The sequence below is a fragment of the Lissotriton helveticus genome, chromosome 12, assembly GCF_964261635.1.
Source record: "Lissotriton helveticus chromosome 12, aLisHel1.1, whole genome shotgun sequence".
In the NCBI taxonomy this organism is placed as follows: Eukaryota; Metazoa; Chordata; class Amphibia; order Caudata; family Salamandridae; genus Lissotriton; species Lissotriton helveticus.
The window spans coordinates 747,014,771-747,036,894 of NC_136073.1; the positions used below are offsets into that span (position 1 = coordinate 747,014,771).

Below are 22,124 nucleotides of genomic sequence, written 5' to 3' on the forward strand. Positions count from 1 at the left end.
CCGCAGGCGCGTCACCATCTTGGAGAGCTTGCAGTCAGCCGTCACGGTGGGGGTGAGAGTGCGCCAGGTGGTGAAGGCCATGTTGACGCTGTTGGAGTGGTCACGCGTTGGCCGTGAGGCGCTGCACGGCAGCCGGTGGGTTGTGTGTGCATTCAACCGCAAGCGGTGTGGATTCCGCGGCTCCCGGCAACATTCAGAACCCTGGTGCCATGTGGGGGGGGGGGGGAGGGGTGAGTGGTCCAGGGATCTGGCCCGTGTTGCAGGGCCACAAGGCAATCCAGCACTGGCAGTGGCCCCAAACTGGCAGCAGGTCAGGAGGCAGGCCAAAAATCCAAGAGGGGGCCGCAGGATTAGCATGTGTGTATGGAAAAGTGGGAGAAAGGATGGATGGAAGTGTAAAAGTAATAGAAGGGTGGGAGAAAGAATAGATGGACGAGTAAAAGGAATAGAAGGGTGGGAGAAAGGATGGATGGAAGTGTAAAAGGAATAGAAGGGTGGTAGAAAGGATGGATAGAAGTGTAAAAGGAATAGAAGGGAATAGAAGGGTGAGAGAATGGATGGATGGAAGTGTAAAAGGAATAGAATGGTGGGAGAAAGAATGGATGGACAAGTAAAATAAATAGATGGATAGTAGGGTGGGAGAAAGGGTGGATGAAAGTGTAAAAGTAATAGAGGAGTGGGTGAAAGGATGGATGGAAGTGTAAAAGGAATAGAAGGGTGGGAGAAAGAATAGATGGACGAGTAAAAGGAATAGATGGATAGTAGGGTGGGAGAAAGGATGGATGGAAGTGTAAAAGGAATAGATGGATAGTAGGGTGGGTGAAAGGGTGGATGGAAGTGTAAAAGGAATACAGGGGTGGGAGAAAAGATGGATAGAAGTGTAAAAGGAATAGAAGGGTGTGCGAAAGGATGGATGAAAGTGTAAAAGTAATAGAAGGGTGGGAGAAAGGGTGGATGGAAGTGTAAAAAGAATAGATGGATAGTAGGGTGGGATAAAGGATGGATGGTAGTGTAAAAGGAATATATGGATAGTAGGATGGGAGAAAGAATAGATGGAAGTGTAAAAGAAATAGAAGGGTGGGAGAAAGGATGGATGGAAGAGTAAAAGGAATAGACTGGTGGGAGAAATGATGAATGGAAGTGTAGAAGGAATAGATTGATAGTAGGGTGGGAATTAGGATGGATGGAAGTGTAAAAGGAATAGATGGTTACTAGGGTGGGTGAAAGGGTGGATGGAAGTTTAAAAGGAATACAAGGATGGGAGAAAGGATGGATAGAAGTGTAAAAGGAATAGAAGGGTGGGAGAAAGGATGGATGGACAAGTAAAAGGAATAGATGGATAGTAGGGTGGGAGAAAGAATGGATGGAAATGTAAAAGGAATAGATGGATAGTAGGGTGGGTGAAAGGGTGGATGGAAGTGTAAAAGGAATACAAGGGTGGGAGAAAGGATGGATAGAAGTGTAAAAGGAATAGAAGGATGGGCGAAAGGATGGATGGAAGTGTAAAAGGAATAGAAGGGTGGGAGAAAGGGTGGATGGAAGTGTAAAAATAATAGATGGATAGCAGGGTGGGATAAAGGATGGATGGTAGTGTAAAAGGAATAGATGGATAGTAGGGTGGGATGAAGGATGGATGGTAGTGTAAAAATAATAGATGGATAGTAGGGTGGGATAAAGGGTGGATGGAAGTGTAAAAGGAATACAAGGGTGTGAGAAAGGATGGATAGAAGTGTAAAAGTAATAGAAGGTTGGGAGAAAGGATGGATGAAGAGTAAAAGGAATAGACGGGTGGGAGAAAGGATGGATGGACGTGTAAAAGGAATAGAAGGGTGGGAAAAGGATGGATAGAAGTGTAAAAGGAATAGAAGGATGGCAGAAACGGTGGATGGAAGTGTAGAAGGAATAGATTGATAGTAGGGTGGGAGTTAGGATGGATGAAAGTGTAAAAGGAATAGAAGGGTGGGTGAAAGGATGGATGGAAGTGTAAAAGGAATAGAAGGGTGGGAGAAAGGTTGGTTATCAGGGTGAAGTGAACCTTTCTAGGAGGGGTCCTTCTTACTTGCTTCTCTCACTCGGTGTCATTAAGGGTATGGATCCAAGTTAGGGGTGTTAAGGGAAGACTGCTGACCTTAACTAGTTAGTGGCTGGACTTCGCTTCCATGATATTAAAAGATTTTCACTTTTTGGTAGGGAAATGCGCTAAATGGCAGTGGGCTGCCAAAGAGCAGATGTATATTTCAGCATCTACCTTTTATTCTCCAGATGAAGGTCGAATAGCTTTAAAAAACAAGTCACCCGGATTCTTGGGACTTTAATTCACCCTAATGAACACATTTGGAATATAGCCCAGAAATCAAAGAATAACAAAATAATGTCTATTGATATGCTCAAGTCAGTTCAAAATGGACCTGATACAAGAAAAAATATATAAGAATAAAGGCAGAGATTTAGTCTTCTGCTGAATTAATTATTACATTTTTTCCTATTGCCCACATTTTCCGCTAATATGCCTGGAAAGCTACACCAACCACAGGGTTCAAGGCTCTTTAATGGGAATGTCTTGCCACAACGCTGTGCAGTGTTCGTCTTCTTCTTTTCAACTCTGAAAACATTTTACACTTTGGAGAAAACCCTTCACATACATAACTCACACATATGTGGGGTGGTCCATTCCTGAACACACCAGTGGGATTTTCTATTGCACTCGTGCCAGAAAAACCCACATTAGTAAACACATTTATGCTTGATAGGAATCCTTAAAAAATTAATTTACTTGCAAAGTTATATTTATGACTGAACTCATTGTACAACCTAAAAGCAAAGTGCCTAGAAATGCTTCAATTCTCACAGTGTGTGGTACTCAGACATGGTAAAGTAACTTAAATAGAAAACAGAGAGAAAGATCAGTAAACTCTCACTTTGAAGATTTAAAGAGAATTTGAATATCCAAAATTTTAAATGTGTTTTAAAAAAGTAAAAACAGTGAGACAGTTCTCATTTTTCCCAATGTCTTATTGGCCAATTTTTGATATTAAAACAGGAATGCTTTTATGCTTGACGTTAACCCAGACCTTTTGATTCTACAAAAAATATACACATAATATACTTGCGATGGTCTTCTTAATCCCTGGATCTTATGTAGAGTCAGTCACATTTCGCTTCCACCCGCCACGGGAACCATTGTTTAAAATGCTGTCATCACATCGCAGTGCTATTACAACGTGGTCGTGCCCAAGCACAATGTTGTCACCCACCGAGAAAGTCATCCATTCCACTGACAGTGACTGGTTGACTAAACCGCTTTTTGAAGAAAAAAAATATTTTTCATGTGTGAGGGCCCATTTCCCCAGTTCCCGTCAACTTGTACTGCGCCACATCCTGTGCGCACTGCAACCGGTACCCATTTAAGAATTAGGGGGCATATTATCAAGGACAGGTGATACATTATCGCTGCTTTTATCGGCAGGAAACTGCCGATAAAGCGGCGATAATGGCCTTGATAATATGCTCTATGAATTCCAATCGAAGCCCATGTTAGATGTAAACACATCTAACATGGGCTTCGATTGGAATTCATAGAGCATATTATCAAGGCCATTATCGCCGCTTTATCGGCAGTTTCCTGCCGATAAAAGCGGCGATACTGTATCGCCTGTCCTTGATAATATGCCCCTAGGTTCCATGCACGCAAAGGCGTATGTCGGAGCAGACAACTATGAACGTTTTTGTAAACCTTCATTGCAAAAATATTCAGTGATGGCCCCTGTGCATGCGCACCTCATTGAATGCACATGTGGGCATCTTTATTTATTTATACGTTTCTATATAGCGTGAACTTTACCCGAAGGTGTCGGAGCGCTTTAAAATAGAACCAGTTACATTACAGAGGACTTCAGAGTACATGATTTAAATAAAAGATGCAAATAGACTCTAAATTTACATATGAATGTTAGTAAGTATGTAAGTCTACTACAGATACTAGCGGTTAGAGTTACATATATACAAATTGAAAATTCACTCAAGGTTACATTGTAAGGAAAGTTGAAGCGATGCGGTTTGGACACATATATATTACATATTTACACAGCGTGATCTTCTTGCCGTTTCTGGGGTTCTTGATTTCAGCCTGTCCTACAGGGCGTTGTTGCACTCATGGGCGGTGATCTTGGCCCGGGAGGGATTCCCAAGTGGTGATAGCCAGATGTCCTCCATGCTTGTGGTCCCAGTTGCCTCAACGCTCCTGGAAACTTGAGAATGGTTTACAGTGCCCAGGCCAGTTCAGCGCCACAGAAGACTCATAGCTGAGGAGTGCAGGGGTGGGAACATCATGGTTGCCTCATTCTTTTTAGGTTTCGCCCTGGCCGTAGCACTGCGAAGCAGTGCTCCGCCCAGGGCGAAATCTTATGATCCTACAGTATGGGGCTTTGTCCCACCTCTGTCTTCCATTGGCTAGCTCCATAAATGGAGGCTAGCCATTGGAAGACATCGTTGTGAATCACTTTTGCCCGGTCAGAACGCGAATCGTGGGCGTTTCTGACTCTTTTTTAAGTCCCGCCCCTTGTTGCCGTGTGTCCCGGGCCGCGCTGTGATTGGCTGCCGGCCAGGGACACCCCCGTGACGTCATTTCCCGGGCCGCGCTGTGATTGGCTGCCGGCCCGGGACCTGACTTGTTTTCTTTATTTTCTTTTTTTTTTGGAAGGAAGGTAAGACTTTTTATTTCGTTTTTTGATAAATTATAATGGCCATAGCATCGGGCTCGCATGGAACAAATGTGTAAACATCAGAAACATAGTGTCCTGTCCATGGCAGCCAGGGTTAGAGTCTCTCTGATGGCTGTTACTTCCCCAAACGCTGTTCACAGCCGGCATAGCAACGCAGGGCAGAGTTGAAGTCATCATAGCTGATGCTTAGATGCGAAGGCAAAGAAATGATCTCAGTCAATCTGAGGTGCCAAGGTAAGAACCCCAATGTGCTGTCCACAGAACCAAACTTCAATATTAAATCAGGGTCAGGAAAACCTTTATTACTTTGTAGTAAATTGTCTAATACATCTACATCCATATCTGTCGGTCTTCTCTGTTGCTGGGATACCAATTGGCAAAAGTTTTGAGCAGCTCACACAATATCTCCCTTTCCGTCATCGGAGGATAGCATCTTTACCGTTGTTCGCGACTTTAGTGCTTGCACTGCTTTGTTGTTACTGTTATTGGCAAACTCCACAGAATACTTAGAACAGTCGAGGCCAAGGAGCTCCTGCTGTTGTTTCAAAATTTCATCCATCAACCTGGCGTTGTTCCGCTTGAATATTCCTTGGCTGTCGTAGACGCTCACGTAAGAGATGCCCACGGCCACGCACCACAGCACCAAGCTTGCCATGTCCGGGAAACTCTGCTCCTCTTCCGCTACCAAAAGCCCCACGTGAAGCGGCAGCTTATCTGGCAGCTTGTGCCCGTTCTCGAATCGTAGCGCCTTGGGTCCCCGTCTCCTGCCGGGCACAGCCCTGCCGCCATCCCCATGAAGCGGCCGAAATCCCAGCGCACCCGGCACAAGCAGGGAAGTCGCCACCCGCACGAGCCCTCGCGCCCAGCCCCGGCTGCAGAGCGCGCGCCAGGCCTGCAGCAGCACGTGCAGCAGCTGCCAGCCCAGCGCGAGGAGAGCCGCCAGCGCCGCCATGGCAAGAGCGTAGGTATCCTTTAGGGCAGCATTGCCCGAGACCGCCCACAATCCTCGCACGGGCTCCCAGGTCACGGAAGGAAGCGTCAGCTGATCAATGCCAACGCCGCAGTTGGCATTGATCTGACCTGACTTGTTTTCAAAATGTTCTCGGAGGAGACCCCCGGAACCCCTCATAAGTGGTTCGGGCTCGTTCTATCGCCACAGTGCAGTATTTGCGCCCTACCACTTTCAAATGTCTCCAGCCGCCCCTGTTTGACACCGTCACAGAGTCTCACAGGAGCACAACTCCAGGTGTGTGTTTTCAAAGCAGTGAAATCCTAGCTCGCGTTCTCATCCACAGCTGTGAACTATTTTTTATGTCGTCTCTCGTTAGTCAATACTCATCTCCCCTCCTCTGTGGTATATCCTTATGCGTAGTCTGATCTGTATTGATCGCTGGAGGGTGTTCCCCGTCAATCAGTCCCACTTGGCACGCTTCTTTCCCCAGTCTCCCCTCCCCCACGCTCTCAGTGAGTCTTTGACAGTCAGTCCTAATTCCCACCGTCCATATGTCCATTAATGCACTCTTTGTCTGCCTGCCCTCTCTCTTTTCTGACACGCGGCTGTCAGTTTTCTGTTTGATCCTCTCGTCTGCCAGCCTGCTCCTTCTGCGTCTACTCTGCGTGGTGCTTCCCGGCCTCTCCTTCCGCCTCTTGGATTTGGTAATGTTTACCGGCCGACATTCGGGAGAACATGTGGCTTAACGGCAAGAGTTGCCGACTTTGAAGCTGCGGAACCAGGTTTGAGTCTAGCGGGAGACTCAAGCAGCCTGTGATTTTGAGCAACTCACTTAATCACCCGTGTCTTAAATGAAGTGTCCGTCTGTAATGCAAATGGTGCTCATGTGTGTATCATCGCTGTGATACCGTCGTGGCGAGTTCGCGCTATAGAAAACTGCAAAAAGAAAAAAAAAACAACAATAGAATATTAAGCCTGACACACATCATTCTAAAAGAGGAAGGATTGAGAATTAAAAAAAAATCGAGATAATGTGTTTGCCTCGTTGATTTCTCCTGAAAGAGAGGCGGGAAACAGCCAAAAGAAAGCCGGGTTTTCGCGTAAATTCGGGGATCTCCCGCCGTAATCAGGTCCGTGGCATTAATGAGCCAGGATGGAGTTGGCGCTTCCTCCTCAGGAGCCGGGGACGTTTGCAGTGACCTCCTCCCCCCCCCAGGCTCGCGCCTGCACATGCTTGATAAGAGTCATTAAAAGCTTGAGGCAAACCATCTGAAGACCAAGTCAAGGCAGTGCTTGCTCTGCCAGGTCTATGTGCCACTGAAAAAAAATGCTTTTCCATCCAGCAGAAAACCTAAACTATGTCCCTGGATTCTACCGAACGACCCCAGAGATGCAAACAAATTGTTTGAATAAAAGTGGCTCGCCTTTTATTCCCCTAAACCTTGCTGCATTTTGACGGCAAAATCTTTTTTTATAAAGAAACTCACCAATTCATAGCAGAGATACTTATTACAATTAGCAGCACAGGCTTCAATGATCCAAACAAATCGAACACTGAAACATGAGCAGGGACACTAGAATTCCAGAGAACGGCAGAGGAGGGCCAAATTATAGGACAGGGTTGGCTAAATTATGCAGCAAGAAATGGAAAAATATATGGCCTGGCGTGGCATATTTTGTGTTAGTATCATCTCATTATTTTACCTGCCCTCCAACTTAAGTGGTACAAGGGGGTGGCTCTGTTTCGCTCTCTGGAGCGGGTTGGCTCCTGCCTGTGAGAAACCGCCCCTTGGTGAAGCCTGTGGCCAAGGGCCTGGCCTCTGATATCCCCTGTACAATGGCGGGGGTGGGTTTGTTGCCTTTCCACCTATCCACATGTGCTCTGCAGTGGTCAAGAGACCTAGATTGCCTGAGGGCAGGCTATAGACGCTTATATGAAACATCCAATATTTTATTTATTTTATTTATTTATTTTTAGCGACTTGTAGAGCGCCTGGTGACCCGAAGGCATCCCCGCGCTATAATGATTATGAAATCCAGATGAGATGGAGGAGAAAGAAGACGAAGGGGGGGACGTTATTTCGGGAATAGAAGTGTTTTCAGTTTTTTTCTGAAAGTGAGATAGCTGGGTTCCAGTCTGAGGGTACGGGGGAGTGAGTTCCATCCGGTGGAAGCTTTCACTGAGAAGCGTCGGCCTCCAGTGCGTGTCTTTTTAAATTTGGGGATGTTGGCTAGGTGTTCATTCTCGGACCGCAGGGATCTGGGAGCTATATAAGGGGTTACCAGGTCGCTGAGAATAGGAGGGCCAGCTCCATTAATCAGTTTGTAGGCCGTGCACATGGCTTTGAATTCCACCCTTTGGCGGACCGGGAGCCAGTGCAGGGCTTTGATAGCGGGTTTAGCTGACACTCTGGAGGGAAGGTTCATGAGTAGTCGGGCTGCAGCGTTCTGTGTTCGTTGCATTTTAGCCAAGGTGGCCTCTGGGGCTCCCAGGTAAACCATGTTACTGTAGTCCAACCGTGACAGTATTAGCCCTTGGACCAAGAGTTTCCTGGAGGCGGGCGGGAGTAGGGGAAGAATCTTGCGGGTGGTGCGCATAAGGCCAAAACAGGTTCCTGCAGTTTTGGCCGCTTGTGTTTTCATTGAGAGCTCGGGTTCTAGCCAGACTCCTAGGGTTTTAATTTCTTTTTTCGGGGTGGGAATTTCCCCGAACACGTCTGGCCAGGCTGATGGGGGGATGGTCACCCATTGCTTTCCCATGAGCATCACCTCGGTCTTCGACCCGTTTAATTTGAGTGATGATTCACACATCCATCGATAGATTTCCGTAAGGCAGTTTGCCAAGTTGTCTGGGTGGTCGTCTAGTTGGGATAGGGAGACGACCAGCTGTGTGTCATCCGCGTAACTCACTATTTTGATGCCGAAGGGTGTCACCACGTCTTCAAGGGGGGCCATATAAGCATTAAAAAGCGTAGGGCTCAGAGAAGATCCCTGGGGGACCCCGTTCGTGAGGGGGAGGAAGGAGGAGTGGTGATTGCTGTCCCATACCTGGAACGTGCGTCCGGCAAGGAAGGACTCTATCCACCTGAGCGCCATCCCGGTGAGCCCTGCTGCCGCCAGCCGTTGGAGGAGGACACGATGGTTGACTGTGTCGAAGGCTGCACTAAGGTCCAGGAGGATCACCGCCACTGACCCTCCTGAATCCAAAATGCGCCTTGCCTCCTCGATAACGGCCAGAAGGGCGGTATCAGTGCCATGACCCGGGCGAAACCCAGTTTGGGATTGCCGTAAGATGTTATTTACCTCGAGAAACTGAGACAATTGTCCGTTGACCAATTTCTCGGCTACCTTGCTAATGCCAGGGAGGAGTGAGATTGGCCGGTAGTTTGCCATGTCTGCTGGGTCTAGCTGGGTTTTTTTAGGAGTGCTTTAGGAGTGCTTTCACCATAATATCAAGCTTCATGGCACGTTTGTTATTGTGGGCAGCATTTGGTTGGATTCCTCTAGGCTCCCTAGTGCTGCACCGCTTGTTTTACAATGTCTCCTAGCTCTTTATTAACCTCTCTCCGCCCTTCCTTCCCTCCTTCTCTATCACTCCCCTTCCCGCTCTTTATTTTCCCTCTCTCTCCCCTCCTCCGCCGCCCCCACCTCTCCCCCGAGTGCCTGTGGTTTTAAAGTGCTGATACTAATCGGATTAGTGCAGAGTTGTTGTCAGAGCAGCCCTTGGTGCGGCCTGAGGGGACGTGTGCCCTGGTCCTGTGCAGGCCTCAAGCTCTTCAAGATGCAGAGAGCTCAATGGGTTAATGCCCGCGCCGCAGAAACTTCTACGTAGCATGCTAGACACAGGATCACTTCCCAGGTATGCCTCTCATCCTTCTGAGGTCGGCAAACTGAGCCTGTTACATGGGGTGACCGGAACACCTGCTATTTACAGTGCTTAGAAGCGGCAGGAGAGCGGTGTGGAGCACTATTTAGAAAGTTCTTATTTTGCAGGGGGAATCCCTCAAGTAATTTAAAGTTAGACAAGAGCAACAGGTAACTATGAGGTCCAGTACCCGCCTCTCCTGCAGACACTGGAGCCTGGAAACCCCGGGACGCTAATGCGGGTGTAACTCAAACCGCACAACCGGCCTGCCACAAAACATTTGGAACAACAGTCTCGTAAACTGTGCTTGGGGGTGCACGCCACGGAGCACTTCTGGCAACTTACTTATCGAGCGCCTGTTCAGCTGAATGCCTCTAGGCGCTAGCCAGATCGTAGTTAGCGGGATACCCATTTCAATGACAACCATTTTTCCAGACAGCGACGTTTGCAGGCTGCATGTGTGCGGCCACTGTGACTCTTGACACATGGGTCGGCACTCTGCTCTCCTGCCCCACGTCAACCAGCATTTACAAGATGGCGACTAGTGAATTCTCCGAGCAGACCTAAAGAGCGAGTAATGGGAAGGCTGGACTTAATTTTGACCATTGGTAACAACTAGGCCCGGCCGACATTTTAACAACAGCATTGTCATTTCAGGAATTGGTATGAAATTCCCAAAATTACACCAGATCACATAATTATTACCCTGCAGTTCGCAACACCATTATAGCGAGAGTGCGTAAAAACAATGAGAACAACCAGAGCGTCAGCAGCTATTTTGACAATTGTGTACTGCGCTGGAATCATTTTGGGCTAAAAATAAAGCGTTAAATAGCGGGTCCCTATTTTATGTAATTAAGTGTAACATTATATCATTTTCTTGAAAATCAGTGTAGTTACTCAAAAGCAACAACTTCGTCATGGCCCTGCCCCATTTGCAAGAGATTAAGCTATTGGCATTGTAAATGACAATGCCATTTATTTTCAAAACCAACACATAAATACAAATGTTGTCATTTACAATGCCAATAGCTCAAACTTTTCAAAAGGCGAAACCATTGCATTGTAAATGCTTGTTAATATGGCTGCTCTCGACCGTTCCCGACAGATCACCGACGTGCAGGCGAGCAGAGAGGAAGTGTCGGAGTGCCCCCGCAGCTTGGTTCCAACTTGGAACCCCATCTTCTTCGGCAAGAGGATGGGGGGGTACAGGACAGCAGGACCAGAGGCCTCCTGCAGACATCCAGCGGTCGGCCAACAAAGGGCAGTGGTGGGCTCACTCCGCCACAGAATGGTCGCCCAGCTCTCTCCACCAACAGGTCACAGGGGCACGGGGACCGGAGAAGACAGCGACGTCTTAGCTTTTTTCATATATTCTGTAATAAAGGTTTCCTAAAACGTTCTAAAAACTCATTGGAAAAGGCAATATACTGGCATCCAATGCCAGAACCAGGGCTTTAAGTGGGCCGGGTCTCACCTTGTCTGAGCATCGGCAGTTTTTTAAAGGGGGCCTCGAAACGGGTCTCTGTCAGGCTCTGTTTTGTGCCCTGGCACAGGCGGCCTGTTTTTTTCGGTACTGCGACGCAGGCACATCAATGTACACGTGCTCACACTGCTCACTTCTCACTAGTGGAGACCTTAGGGCATGGCGTCATGCCAGGTGAGAGTTGTAGGGAAAGGGAAATCCTTTAAAGAGAGTGATTTTCTCTCTGGATTTCCCTTCTCTTTTTTAAACTTAGGAGCAGTAACCTTGCCATGGTGTCACCAGGACTCTAAGTGGAAGCTTTTCAATATTATATACAAGCCATAGTTGCTGCTTATTTATCTTATGCAACTAACTAAAATTGACAAAGCCAATAGTACTGACTTGTTGTAGGTATGATGTTACTTGTATCATAATTGTGGATGTAGTGACAGAAACAGCAAAATACCAATTGGGCGGCACGCTATGCTAAGCAGAGATTTTTGGCTTAGGTATTTTTAAGCCACACCCTTAATTACCACGGCCATGCACCTTGGAGAGACCCCCCAGTTTATTCATCCCACTTAAAGCCCTGGCCAGAACCATTTGCTTTGTCAATACTTGTTGTGCTTCAAGTTGTAATTATTGGTAAGGCTGCAAAATGTAAAGTGTTGTTGACTAAAAGGCAAGGCTGGCTGGCTGTGCTTAACGTGTGAGATATTAAGTGTTGATGGCCCCACCCTTTTTCTCAGAAGTCCACAGCCGACGCTCCTGAATATTGGAGTGGCCAAATCCCAAAACCTGTCTAGCCTTGTAGCCGCTTTGATCCACTACCAAACATTCCCTGCCCGTGCATCTGGCTCTTCCAAGTTCTTTTTCATCCCCGTTGTCTCGATTTGTCACTGTTTTCCGTCATTCTCTAACTCTTTTTACACCTTTTCTGCCTTTTTCTCTCTTGCTCTGGGTCAAAAAGTCTAACAAGTCTAATGATGGAAAAATATGTCCCTGTCCCCAAAAAGCAGAGTGCTGGTGTGCCACCCTCCATCCACCGACTCAAATTAAGCTCTTGTCACGACCGACTGCTAAAAATAGTGGTGAAACTCATAACTTGGTTTATTTAGCGAATAACATGGCCAGAGCGCCACCCAGCGTTCAGAGATTGAAATCAGTGATCAGAGAATGTTCTCTATATACTTAGCCAGAGCGAACTAGATAGACTGCCCCAGCCAAGCATGTGGAGTTGTGGAGAGGAGGATGTAGAGATGGTTAAACAGCACATAATGCAAAATGACAACCCTCCGTGCAAAATATGTGGAGTGGATCCAGGAATTCCTGTCGACCAAGGACCTGGCTTATGCGAGTGTGTTTGTAGCTGCTACGTGGACGCAAATACTACCTTATCTCAAGCGCACCTTGTTGACAACCGCCTATTGCATTCTGGAACTCGTAGTTTCGTTTTCGAGTGTAGGCTTAAAATTCCTTGAATGCAAAGCTGCCACTGACACAAGCAGTCACAAAACACACATCAGCCTTTGGAAACAGTTACCTTAGTTGTGATGTGGAGAAGTGTGGCTCAATGGTTAGAGCGTGTTGTTATAAATATTAGGGTCAAACCCATATAGTCAGTGGGACCTGGGTGGATAATCGGTATAAGTATAGGGGTCCCAGACCAAACACAAGAATATTTTCAATATTCGCAATACAGTAAACATACACCATAACTCAAAAATTAAATTAAATAAGTTCAGTGTTTTTTTATTTTCACTGTACTCCTTTACCATTCAATGGTTGGATGCATATCACAGCATTTAATTTATACAATTCCTATAATGAGCGTGATGAATACAGCTTTTTAGGAATATGTTCATTATGACAATGCTTTGATTTGTGCTTGTTTTTTGGTTTGGCCTTCTTTGTGGGGACCACTATCATCTAATTTTTGTATTCATGAATTTATGTATATATGAGTAATCCACAATTAGGGCCTTACAACGTGTCATTTTTACTGTGTATCCCCCTTCCCCTTCCTGTGTGGGCATAAAGAATTGTATAAATTAAATGCTGTGATATGCATCCAACCATTGAATGGTAAAGGAGTACAGTGAAAATAAAAACACTGAACTTATTTAATTTAATTTTTGAGTTATGGTGTATGTTTACTGTATTGCGAATATTGAAAATATTCTTGTGTTTGGTCTGGGACCCCTATACTTATACCGATCAATGGTTAGAGCGGCAGACCCTGATGCAGAGGTCTAGCCCGGGACCAGGGTTCAATTCCCCGCCTCGGCGGGTCTTGGGCTCAAAAATTCCACGGACCTGATAATTCTCGCCTCGGTGCCTATTCCAATCATGGAGTGCAACTCTGGGCAATAGCTTGCTTAATCTCCACAACGGCCCCCACAACGCTAAGGATGCCTGGCCTCCGCCTTGGGGGTGCCCAGGAGTGGACACCTCACAGGGAAAGCCAGGATGGGTTCCACAGCGGTATTCGTACAAGCGCCTTGAGACCCTTGCGGGTGAGTAGTGCGCTATACAAGTATCAATTTACTTTACTTTACTTTACTTATTTTGAAGCTTTCCTGTGAATTCTATTCCCAGTGATATGTCAGTTGTATTATCTTGCACAAGATCAAAGTGCCCATGATGGAGACTGTGCCTTTAGAAACAAACTGTTAGGTGGTTGATGAAGGTGGATGGTGGTGAACAAATTGGGTTTTCTTATACGATTACGGGACTTGTTATATGCAAACAGGTATATGCATATGTTTGCAATTATATTTGTACAGGGCAAACCCACATGGGAAACAATGAAGCATTGAACATGTGAAAGACCTGAGAACAGGTGCAATGTAGCAAGTAGTATGCAGCAGACCCATAGTCCGTTGGGGTGTAATATTCCTCAAATGTATGTATTTGCAGCTCCTTCCTGATTCTCAGGGGGGCTGGTACGCTTCTGAGGACAGTGGGAATGCTGTTACAGGGCCTGGGCGCACAGATGGAGAAGACCTGCTGGCTGTGGTTTTTTTCATCAAGGATGGATAGGATAGTTAATAAACCATGCAGTCCGAGCCCAGTTAGGTGAAGCGAAATCCTCATCCCTTCATACCGTTCATTCACCTTTCACCAGGGTTCCCCGTTAAGGCTACTAAACTTGTTTGAACACTTCTGCAGAGCTCTCATGTTTCCCAAGTCTATGGATAAGTAGCTCATCCCATCCGCGGTTTTTGCTGTGCATCCTGGGACTTGTAGTCAAGGTCATGCAGGCCTTTTATTCCACTGCACTTTTCCCCAGTGGGCAGGAGCCCTTGGAGGCCGGTTTTGAAAGAACACAACACCTCTTGGTGCCTCTGTCACTTTCCGCAGCTCCCAGAGTTAAATCACAGCAGGCATGGGGGCGGTTTTGAAAAAGAGAGGGATGGCGGGAGGGTAGAGAGAACACAGTCAGAGAGGGAGAAAGGAGAGGGAAAGGAGACAAGGTGAGTGAGAGAACAGATGGATGGAAAGAGAGAGATTGCCCAGAGAGATGAACGGAGCGGTGCCAGTCTGAGCCATTTTGCTAAGGCTTCTCTTGGTTCCCCTGTCTAACCCAGCTTGTGGGCCTGTTTGCAGAGACGTTTTAAGGCATGGGCAAAGTGGGCTGTGGCCCAGGGCCCCAGCCTTTTCAGGGGGCCCCTGATAGAGCCAGCTCTGTTCTGCAGAGAGTCTTGCCCTGATGACCTTTAAAATAATTGTTAAACAGATTGTTGTAAAAAACATTTTTCTATTGTGTATTTTTAAATGTGTGAGAGTCTATTACAGACATTTTGCAGAAAAAATGTGTTCATGTTTCATGCAACATCCATATAAAAAGTTTCTTTTAGATCAATACAGGACCTCACATATGAGAAATGGGAGGGTGTGACAGATTATTTGCAACAATATCGGTGAGCTGCTGCTGTGTTACAATACTGAAAACACACATTACTATCCCTGTATATCAGGTGTACACACATTTAGAATTTGACCAAAGAGGGCATGAAAGAGCTGAAACTGTATCATAAAATCAAAGCTGTTCTGAAAAGGGGCCCCCAAAATACATTTGGCCCAAAGCCCCCAAAATCCTTTAAACGTCCCTCCTGTTTGTCCCATTATAAAATCATGACTGTAAGTCTCAGAATACAATGTTAAAAAAAAACCTGTTCTGTCTGAGTTGGTCACTGTATGGACCTGAAAAACGTCATACCTATAGTTCTGGTCATGCTCTATGATAAGGATCAAAAGCGCCCTGAAGCCTGTGCCCTGTGCTTCTCGGTTCATGCCATCTTTTTCTACTTCAATTTTGGGTGGGACTTGGCTGGCTCCTGCTTGAACTGAGGTTTCTGGCAGCAAGCATACAAGGGGGCAGTGGAGGTGGGCAAGTCAGTTAATGCTCAAGCCAGGCTCGCGACAGAGGCCCTGCTTTAGCTCAGCCCTAAGTCCTCTTTGAGCCTCGAGACAAAAATTGATCCACGCTCTAATGTGGCTTCTGCCTGCCACCCACGCTCAGAGCCATCTTAACAGCATTATAGGCCCCGGGGCATAGCCGTGCACTGGGCCCTGCCTACACAACCACTCACAGGAATAAAAATGTAAATTTTCAATAAAATACAGAGTTTGCGGGAGATTTAAATGTTAAGGCGGGTGATCGGAAAATTTGTGTTCAATTTTGGTCTGTGCTTAGAGTAGCATGAGGCCCCTATGCTTGTGGGGCCCCCCCGGGCAACTTCCCAGTGTGCCCATGCGTTAAGACGGCATTGCCCACCCTCTATCAGCATGTGCCAAGAGTTAAAAGCAAAGCATTAAACTTTGATGTTAAAAAGCAGAGGAAGAGGTAGCCATCTGGTGTGTGAATCGAACAATGTGAAGCCAGAAAACCTGGGACCAGTCCTGGCTTCCCCACTTGACCAAATTGTATGATCCTCTGCAAATATTTTATAAAGCTTCTTTTTTCTTCGTTATCACATTTCAGGGCACCTTCCAATATGTGAGTTCCAGGAGTGCACTGTACAAAAATAATCGGATGTATTAAGGTGAAATGCTTCCGCATGTGAAAGAAATACTTTTTTTTTTTATTATTTTAATGATACTATCACATTTTCACATGATGCTTATTGCATGATTTAGATGCCAACTATTTTCAGGGCTCGGCTGGCGCACGGGCTCGTAAATCTCAGCCAAGAACTTGACTCGGCTCTTCCTGTTAAATTGTGCGCTCGCCCACCACTAGAGGCAAGTCCTACAGGCACCCTGGGGACCCGCACGAGAGTGCCTTATGCATGGTGTAGTGTGCACTCCTCTAGGAGCTGGGGGTAGGTTTTAAGGCTGGTATTTAGGGGCAGATTTATGAAGGCCTTGCGCCACGTTTACGCCGCTGTTGCGTCACGCAAGGCGGCGTAAACGTGGCGCATCCCTACGAACGATATACAACGTGACGCATCTAGGCAGATGCGTCACGTTGTAAAGCCCTGCGCCGATAGTGGGCGTTCCGGCGCAGGGTGGGCGTTCCGGGGCAGGTGCGCCTCGCAAAAGTGGCTGAGTGAAATCTATGAGATTTCACTCAGTCACTTTCAGGCCAATGCTGCGTCAAAAGCCTGCGCCTGCTTGAAGCAGGCGTAGGTCTTGATGCAGCATTGGTCAGATAGGGCACCCCCGAGCCTTGCTGGAGCTGCGTCGCGCTTGCGACGCAACTCCAGCAATGCGCCGCCTTTACGGCACAGATGCGTCACGCATCTGTGCCGTTTTTGCCCCATGGTGAGCCACATTGTAAATGCGGCGCACCATGGGTGGCGGAGCTGTGGCGCACTGTGGCGCACATTAACTGGCGCATCCCTGGGGATGCGCCAGTTAACATAAATCTGCCCCCTAGTGCACTTCTTTTCTTATACTCCAATTAAATATGGCTTCTAGTTTGCGGTCGTAAAACTACATTACGAGTGCCAATAATTCTCTAAATCGTGCCCTATGTCCTTTGATCATTATTTCAGAGTGGGTATGTAGAGGCTGTGTAACTGAATGTACACTGTGACCTTTCCAAGGTCACACCGGTGACAGGTGTCAGGCAAAGATTGACTCTCCGGACTCCACCCATGTTTCCTCAAGTCCATGGAGCAGGGTTCGCAAACAAAGAGAGTGAAGTCAGAGGTGGGAGAGAAAGCGGAATGTGCGATAATGACAAAGAATTGTGGGCAGCAGGGCCAGGGGGGCAAGTGTTGTCATCCTGGGAAATCCACGAAATTTATTGTGAATCGTTTGCTTCCCGGGCCAAAAAATAGGAGCATTCAGAAATGGGTGAGCGGTCGGAATAAGCGCTATATAAAAATAGAGGCACACGTTTGTCCTCTTATTTACCACGGAACTGCCTAGACGTAATTCTTTTTGATCCGATGCACTATGGGGCAGATTTATGAGTTTTGGCGCATCTCTGCAAATTAGCAGGGATGCGCCAGAACTGATGCGTCACGCAATTCCCTCCTTGCGGCACCACAGATGCGCCGCACCATGGTGCAAGGAAGGGCAGATGCGTGACGCATCTTGTGGTGTACGGGCGGCGCATTGCTGGAGTAGCGTCGCAAGTGCGACGCAACTCCTGCAATGTACAGAGGCCACCCATACATAACGTGGTGCGTCACTCCTTACGCCTGCTTCAAGCAGGCGTAAGGATTTGACCCAGCAGCGTCGTAAAACTGACTCAGTGAAATCTTGTAGATTTCACTGCGTCAGTTTTACGGGGCTTTCCTACGAGGGAACGCCCACCCTGCGACAGAACGCCCACATGAAACCTGACGCAGGTTTCATGTGGCGCAGGGCTTTACAACGTGACGCATCTGCCTAGATGCGTCACGTTGTAAATAGGTCGCAGGGATGCGCCACATTTCCGCGCCGTTGCGTGACGCAATGGCGGCGTAAACATGGCGCAAGTCCGACATAAATCTGCCCCCATATGTTTGCACTCTAACTCAACACATTCCGGAGAAGTGGGCGCCAAAGAAGGCCAAAGGTACAAGGAATGTAAAAATGAAAATTACATGAGAAAAAAACGACAAATATAACGAGAAAAAAATAGTTCCTTGTAGTGTAGGGTCAGGGGTAGCATTGATTCCTAAAAGGACTTTGCTCCCTATGTTGAGGTGAGATATACTGGAGCTTAAGATTCCCTGAGAGCGCTGAGGGGTCAAATATGTCACCTACGCACTTCCACGTCCATCCTAAAGAAAACGAGGCATTTAAGCTTCTCCCAAAGCACCAACAGGAGCTTTTCTACACAATTATAACAAATGATCCTTTAACAAACGGAAATAAAGGGCGTATGCGACTTCTTCGAAAGGCGAACACTTTTCGATACCATGATTTGCCCAAGATCACACGATATGGCCGAAACGGTTTTCTTCTTTACATGTTGAGTGTCGTTATTTTTGTTTGGAAATAAAAGCTAAAAGGGCGTTTATCGGTGAAAACTGGCATAATGACTGCTACAAATATTTCAAATGTCTGGCTAATCACCTAAAATGTTCTAGGAAATGTCCCGAAGAATGTTTTACCTTACAAGAAGCATGCAAACTCTCTCATTTTCTTTATTCTATATAATTGAAACGGGTTTCAGAATAAGATGCCCCCTTTCACGTGAAAAGCATATTTTGCACATTACGTAAAATAATTGGCTTACCTCAAATCTTTTCCCTCTCTCTCCGGTATGTTTGGCTGTGCCCTCCTTTAATTATATTTCTTCTCTTTCTCTCTTCTTTCCTCTGTCTCTCATTAGCAGGTAGTAGTTTGCCCACTGTCTCCTTTCCAATATTTCTCTTCTTACACTCTTTTCGAAGTGGAGTCTCTCTCTCTCTTTCTTTCTTTCTCTGTTTTCTGAGTCGCCCCTCTCTCACTCGTCTCTTTCACACTCTTTCTCTCTTGCTCTCCCCTTCTCTGTGCGCTTCTCTTTCTGCTCACTCATTCGCTCCCCTTATTCTCTCTCTCTCTCTGTCTCTCTCTGCCCCTCTCCTTCTTCACTGCTATTTCAGCCTTCGCGGTGCAGTGGCGCAGTCCCACCCCTCGCCCTGCCTTTGCTTTGGTTTATGGTGGTTGGGCCGGCACTCTCAGGATACAGGAGGCTGGCTGCCGACACAACCAGTTCCAGCCTGGACCTCTCTGTGGTGGGTGAAGAAAGAGGTCACCTGAAGGAGAAACAGTAAACAGCAGACTCAGAACTGACATCAAACCTCCTGCCCGCCCTCTGTGTACAGTAAACACCTCCGGGCTGGCTCTGCTGTCCTTCATCTCGGGCCTCTTCCTACTTATTGTTATGCAGTCCCTTCTTTGTGTCTATTTTGCTTCAAACTGTAAGCCACACTAGTGCATAGTCAACATCTGACATGTTATGCGAATTTAGGGATGCTAGCTAATGCATTCTGAGGTTTGTAGGCGCTACTCTACTTGAACATCTTATAGTACAATAACCAGTGGTCGAAGTCGGGGGATCTGAGGGGAACGACGTGCCCATAGTTTTCTAATTTTAGCGAAACAGGTCCCCTACTTTTTGGTACGTGACAACCGTTCTGGATGGTAAATTCCTACAGCTGAAATGCTTTAGCTGAATTGTAAGGCAGAGAGTCTCCTGTGCTGTGAAACCGAGAGAGGAGCAGACAGCTAAGCAAGCCTTATTGTCAGGGTGCTATGCCTGAAAGAAATGTAAATGTGTGCAACCGGTCAATCTGCAAATGTAAAGGGTGCCTGGAAGGAAGCCAGGATTGGCTTCAATTAATGGAATTACTTGAAGCTTCCTCATGACACACATGTATTCTTTTATAGAGATATTGTAAGGGAGCTACCAGCTAAGCTGTGAAGTGCATGCATTTAAAAGACAATTACAAACAAAATGCACTATATATAGTCTGCAGAACCATCAATATTTTGGAAACACTTTTTATCTTCAACCTTTTTGGGCATTCTTTAGCAGCCTATCTTATACTATGTGTAATGCAAGTTTAAAATAAAGACTTACATATGCACAGTGCTTCCTGTCACAGACTCGGACCTTGTAGCACTAGACAGGCACTAGTCGCTATTTTCCATGCACCAACCAGGATTCAATTCTGTGGCTCTCTGGAGCAGGGCATTAACTAATAGGGATTCCTCAAACTGACCTGACCGGACCGTTGCCGTGGAACTGATCTGACCGCTGCTGCCCGTTTGAACACAGAGCCTCGCTTCTGCTTTCACCCGGCCTCCCCGTGTCCCAGGTGGGATTGACCGCCCTCCCGCTAAAACAACTTGCAGCACCCGCTTCGCGGGCGCTGCTGCGCGGTGAGTGGCGTGGGGTCGAGGCTGGGGGGGTAGTCGCACTGAAGAGCCTGTCCCAGGAGGAGGGAGCACCGAGGAAATTGCGAGGGAGCGCGCCGCAGGGACTCGTAAGACCAGGAGTCCCTGCGCTGCACAGGTGTGCACGGGCGCGCCCCCAGGAAGACACGCCCCCTGCTTGCAATACCATCTTATTTGGAACAATCTACCGCTCAGCGGGACGCGAGCGGGACGCCGAGCGAAGCCCGGGCAAAGGGCGGGCCCTCTGTGGCCCTCAGGGGCCAGAAGAGGCCGGGCTGGGCCAGTCCCCTAAAAAGTGCCCCCCCAAAAATCTCACAACCGGCTACTACCATCTAACACAGCACCCCCTGCAATGAGGAAAACCGCAAAGAAGACCAGGATGCCCACTCTAAGATCGAGCACAAAAGCTAAATCGGATCAACCACCATCCCTTCCGACCTTAACTGCCATTGATAAAATGCTTAAACAGACTATAGGGGCGGTTTCCGACGCCATAGCTAACACCGAGAGGAGATTATCTTTACCACCTGTAACCATTATCCAAGATACTCAGGAACTACTCCTCAACTTGTCAGAAGAAACTGAGAACTCGGTAGAGGAGACCTACATCAGCCGGCCTATAACTCCACCATCTTTCGCCGACCTCCCCTGTGCCCAGGCCGTCGCTGAAACCAGCAGGGACAGTCCTGGCGCACAATTAAGCAACCAAATAACCACAAAGGACTCAGACGCACACACGGAGGATAAAATGTTGCACAGGGATGGCCGTAAACAAGGGAGGAAAAAAGGTCATGTAAAGTCCAGCAACCATAATCTGGTCACACCCATTACCCCACCTACACCAGGAATTCCATGCTGGATAACCAACATGGTGGTGGATTTGAAATCTGACCTAGAGCATTCCATCACGGTACTGTTAAAGCCCCTTATAGCAAAAATAGACAGATTAACATCATTGGTCAATAACAAGGGGATAAACTTGAAACCTCATCCCGTGCAGGAACGAGACGTGACAAACCCCAAGGCCCCCGCTACAACAAATTTACCGAATGATAAGGCCCCACTAGTGCAAAATGGTGCCCCCAAAAACAACAATGCTAACAACACCAGCGTCACGCAGAAAGGAGCCAAGGAATTTCAGAAGGCCGCCTCCACCCCACAAGCAGGTAAAAATAAAAATAAAAATAAAAATCAATCATTAAGCGGTAACAGTAAACGTTTACCTAGCTCCTCATTAACACTTGAAGAAAACAAGGCCCAAACCCCGAAGGCAGACCCCAAGACCCTCCCCACTCCTACTGTGGAAACCAACAACGAAAAGAAAACAGCCACACGCTTTCGGACAATTAATCTCCCACCTGAGGCACTACCATTTGTGGTTGTCCTAACTGGAGTGCCCCCATTAAAGGAGGGCCAAAGAGAATCACAAATTGAACTAAAAAACAAATGCGCTCAGTGGCTGCAAACTCACAGGCCCTTACCCCCAAACATCTATGGGGAAATCCTCTCAGTGAGAAGGGGCGAGTGGATTGGCAAAGGCACCAAGACCATCGCTGGAGACATCATTACGGTGAACTTCAGAGACATGACAGCAGTCAACTTCATCTGCAATGTCCCCCCGAGCTATACCCGCTCACAAATCCACCCGGTCCACTTATCGTATTTTTATCCCCTGGCATCCCAAAGGCCCAGGCAGAATTTCATTCAGAACAGAACATCTCATCCGGGCTTCCAATATGGCCCCCCCCAATGGCAAAGGCCAAATCCTGTATTCCCAGTATTTCCTACTTATGA

General features: G+C 47.2%; 2 protein-coding genes across 2 annotated transcripts in view; both read right to left on the minus strand.

The window, feature by feature from the left end:
* The window catches only part of LOC144798419 (V-type proton ATPase catalytic subunit A-like), a 60,687-nt gene extending 41,641 nt beyond the window's left edge, over positions 1–19,046 (minus strand). The window contains exon 1 of the mRNA XM_078669290.1: positions 18,685–19,046. The gene's annotated coding sequence lies outside the window, so the exon portion shown is untranslated. The remainder of the gene's footprint in view (positions 1–18,684) is intronic.
* Positions 4,837–5,713, minus strand: LOC144797640 (dehydrodolichyl diphosphate synthase complex subunit Nus1-like). Its single transcript, XM_078668342.1, is given in 1 exon segment — positions 4,837–5,713. A coding segment is annotated over 1 exon segment (837 nt). The 5' UTR covers positions 5,674–5,713.
* Positions 19,047–22,124: the final 3,078 nt, after the last annotated feature.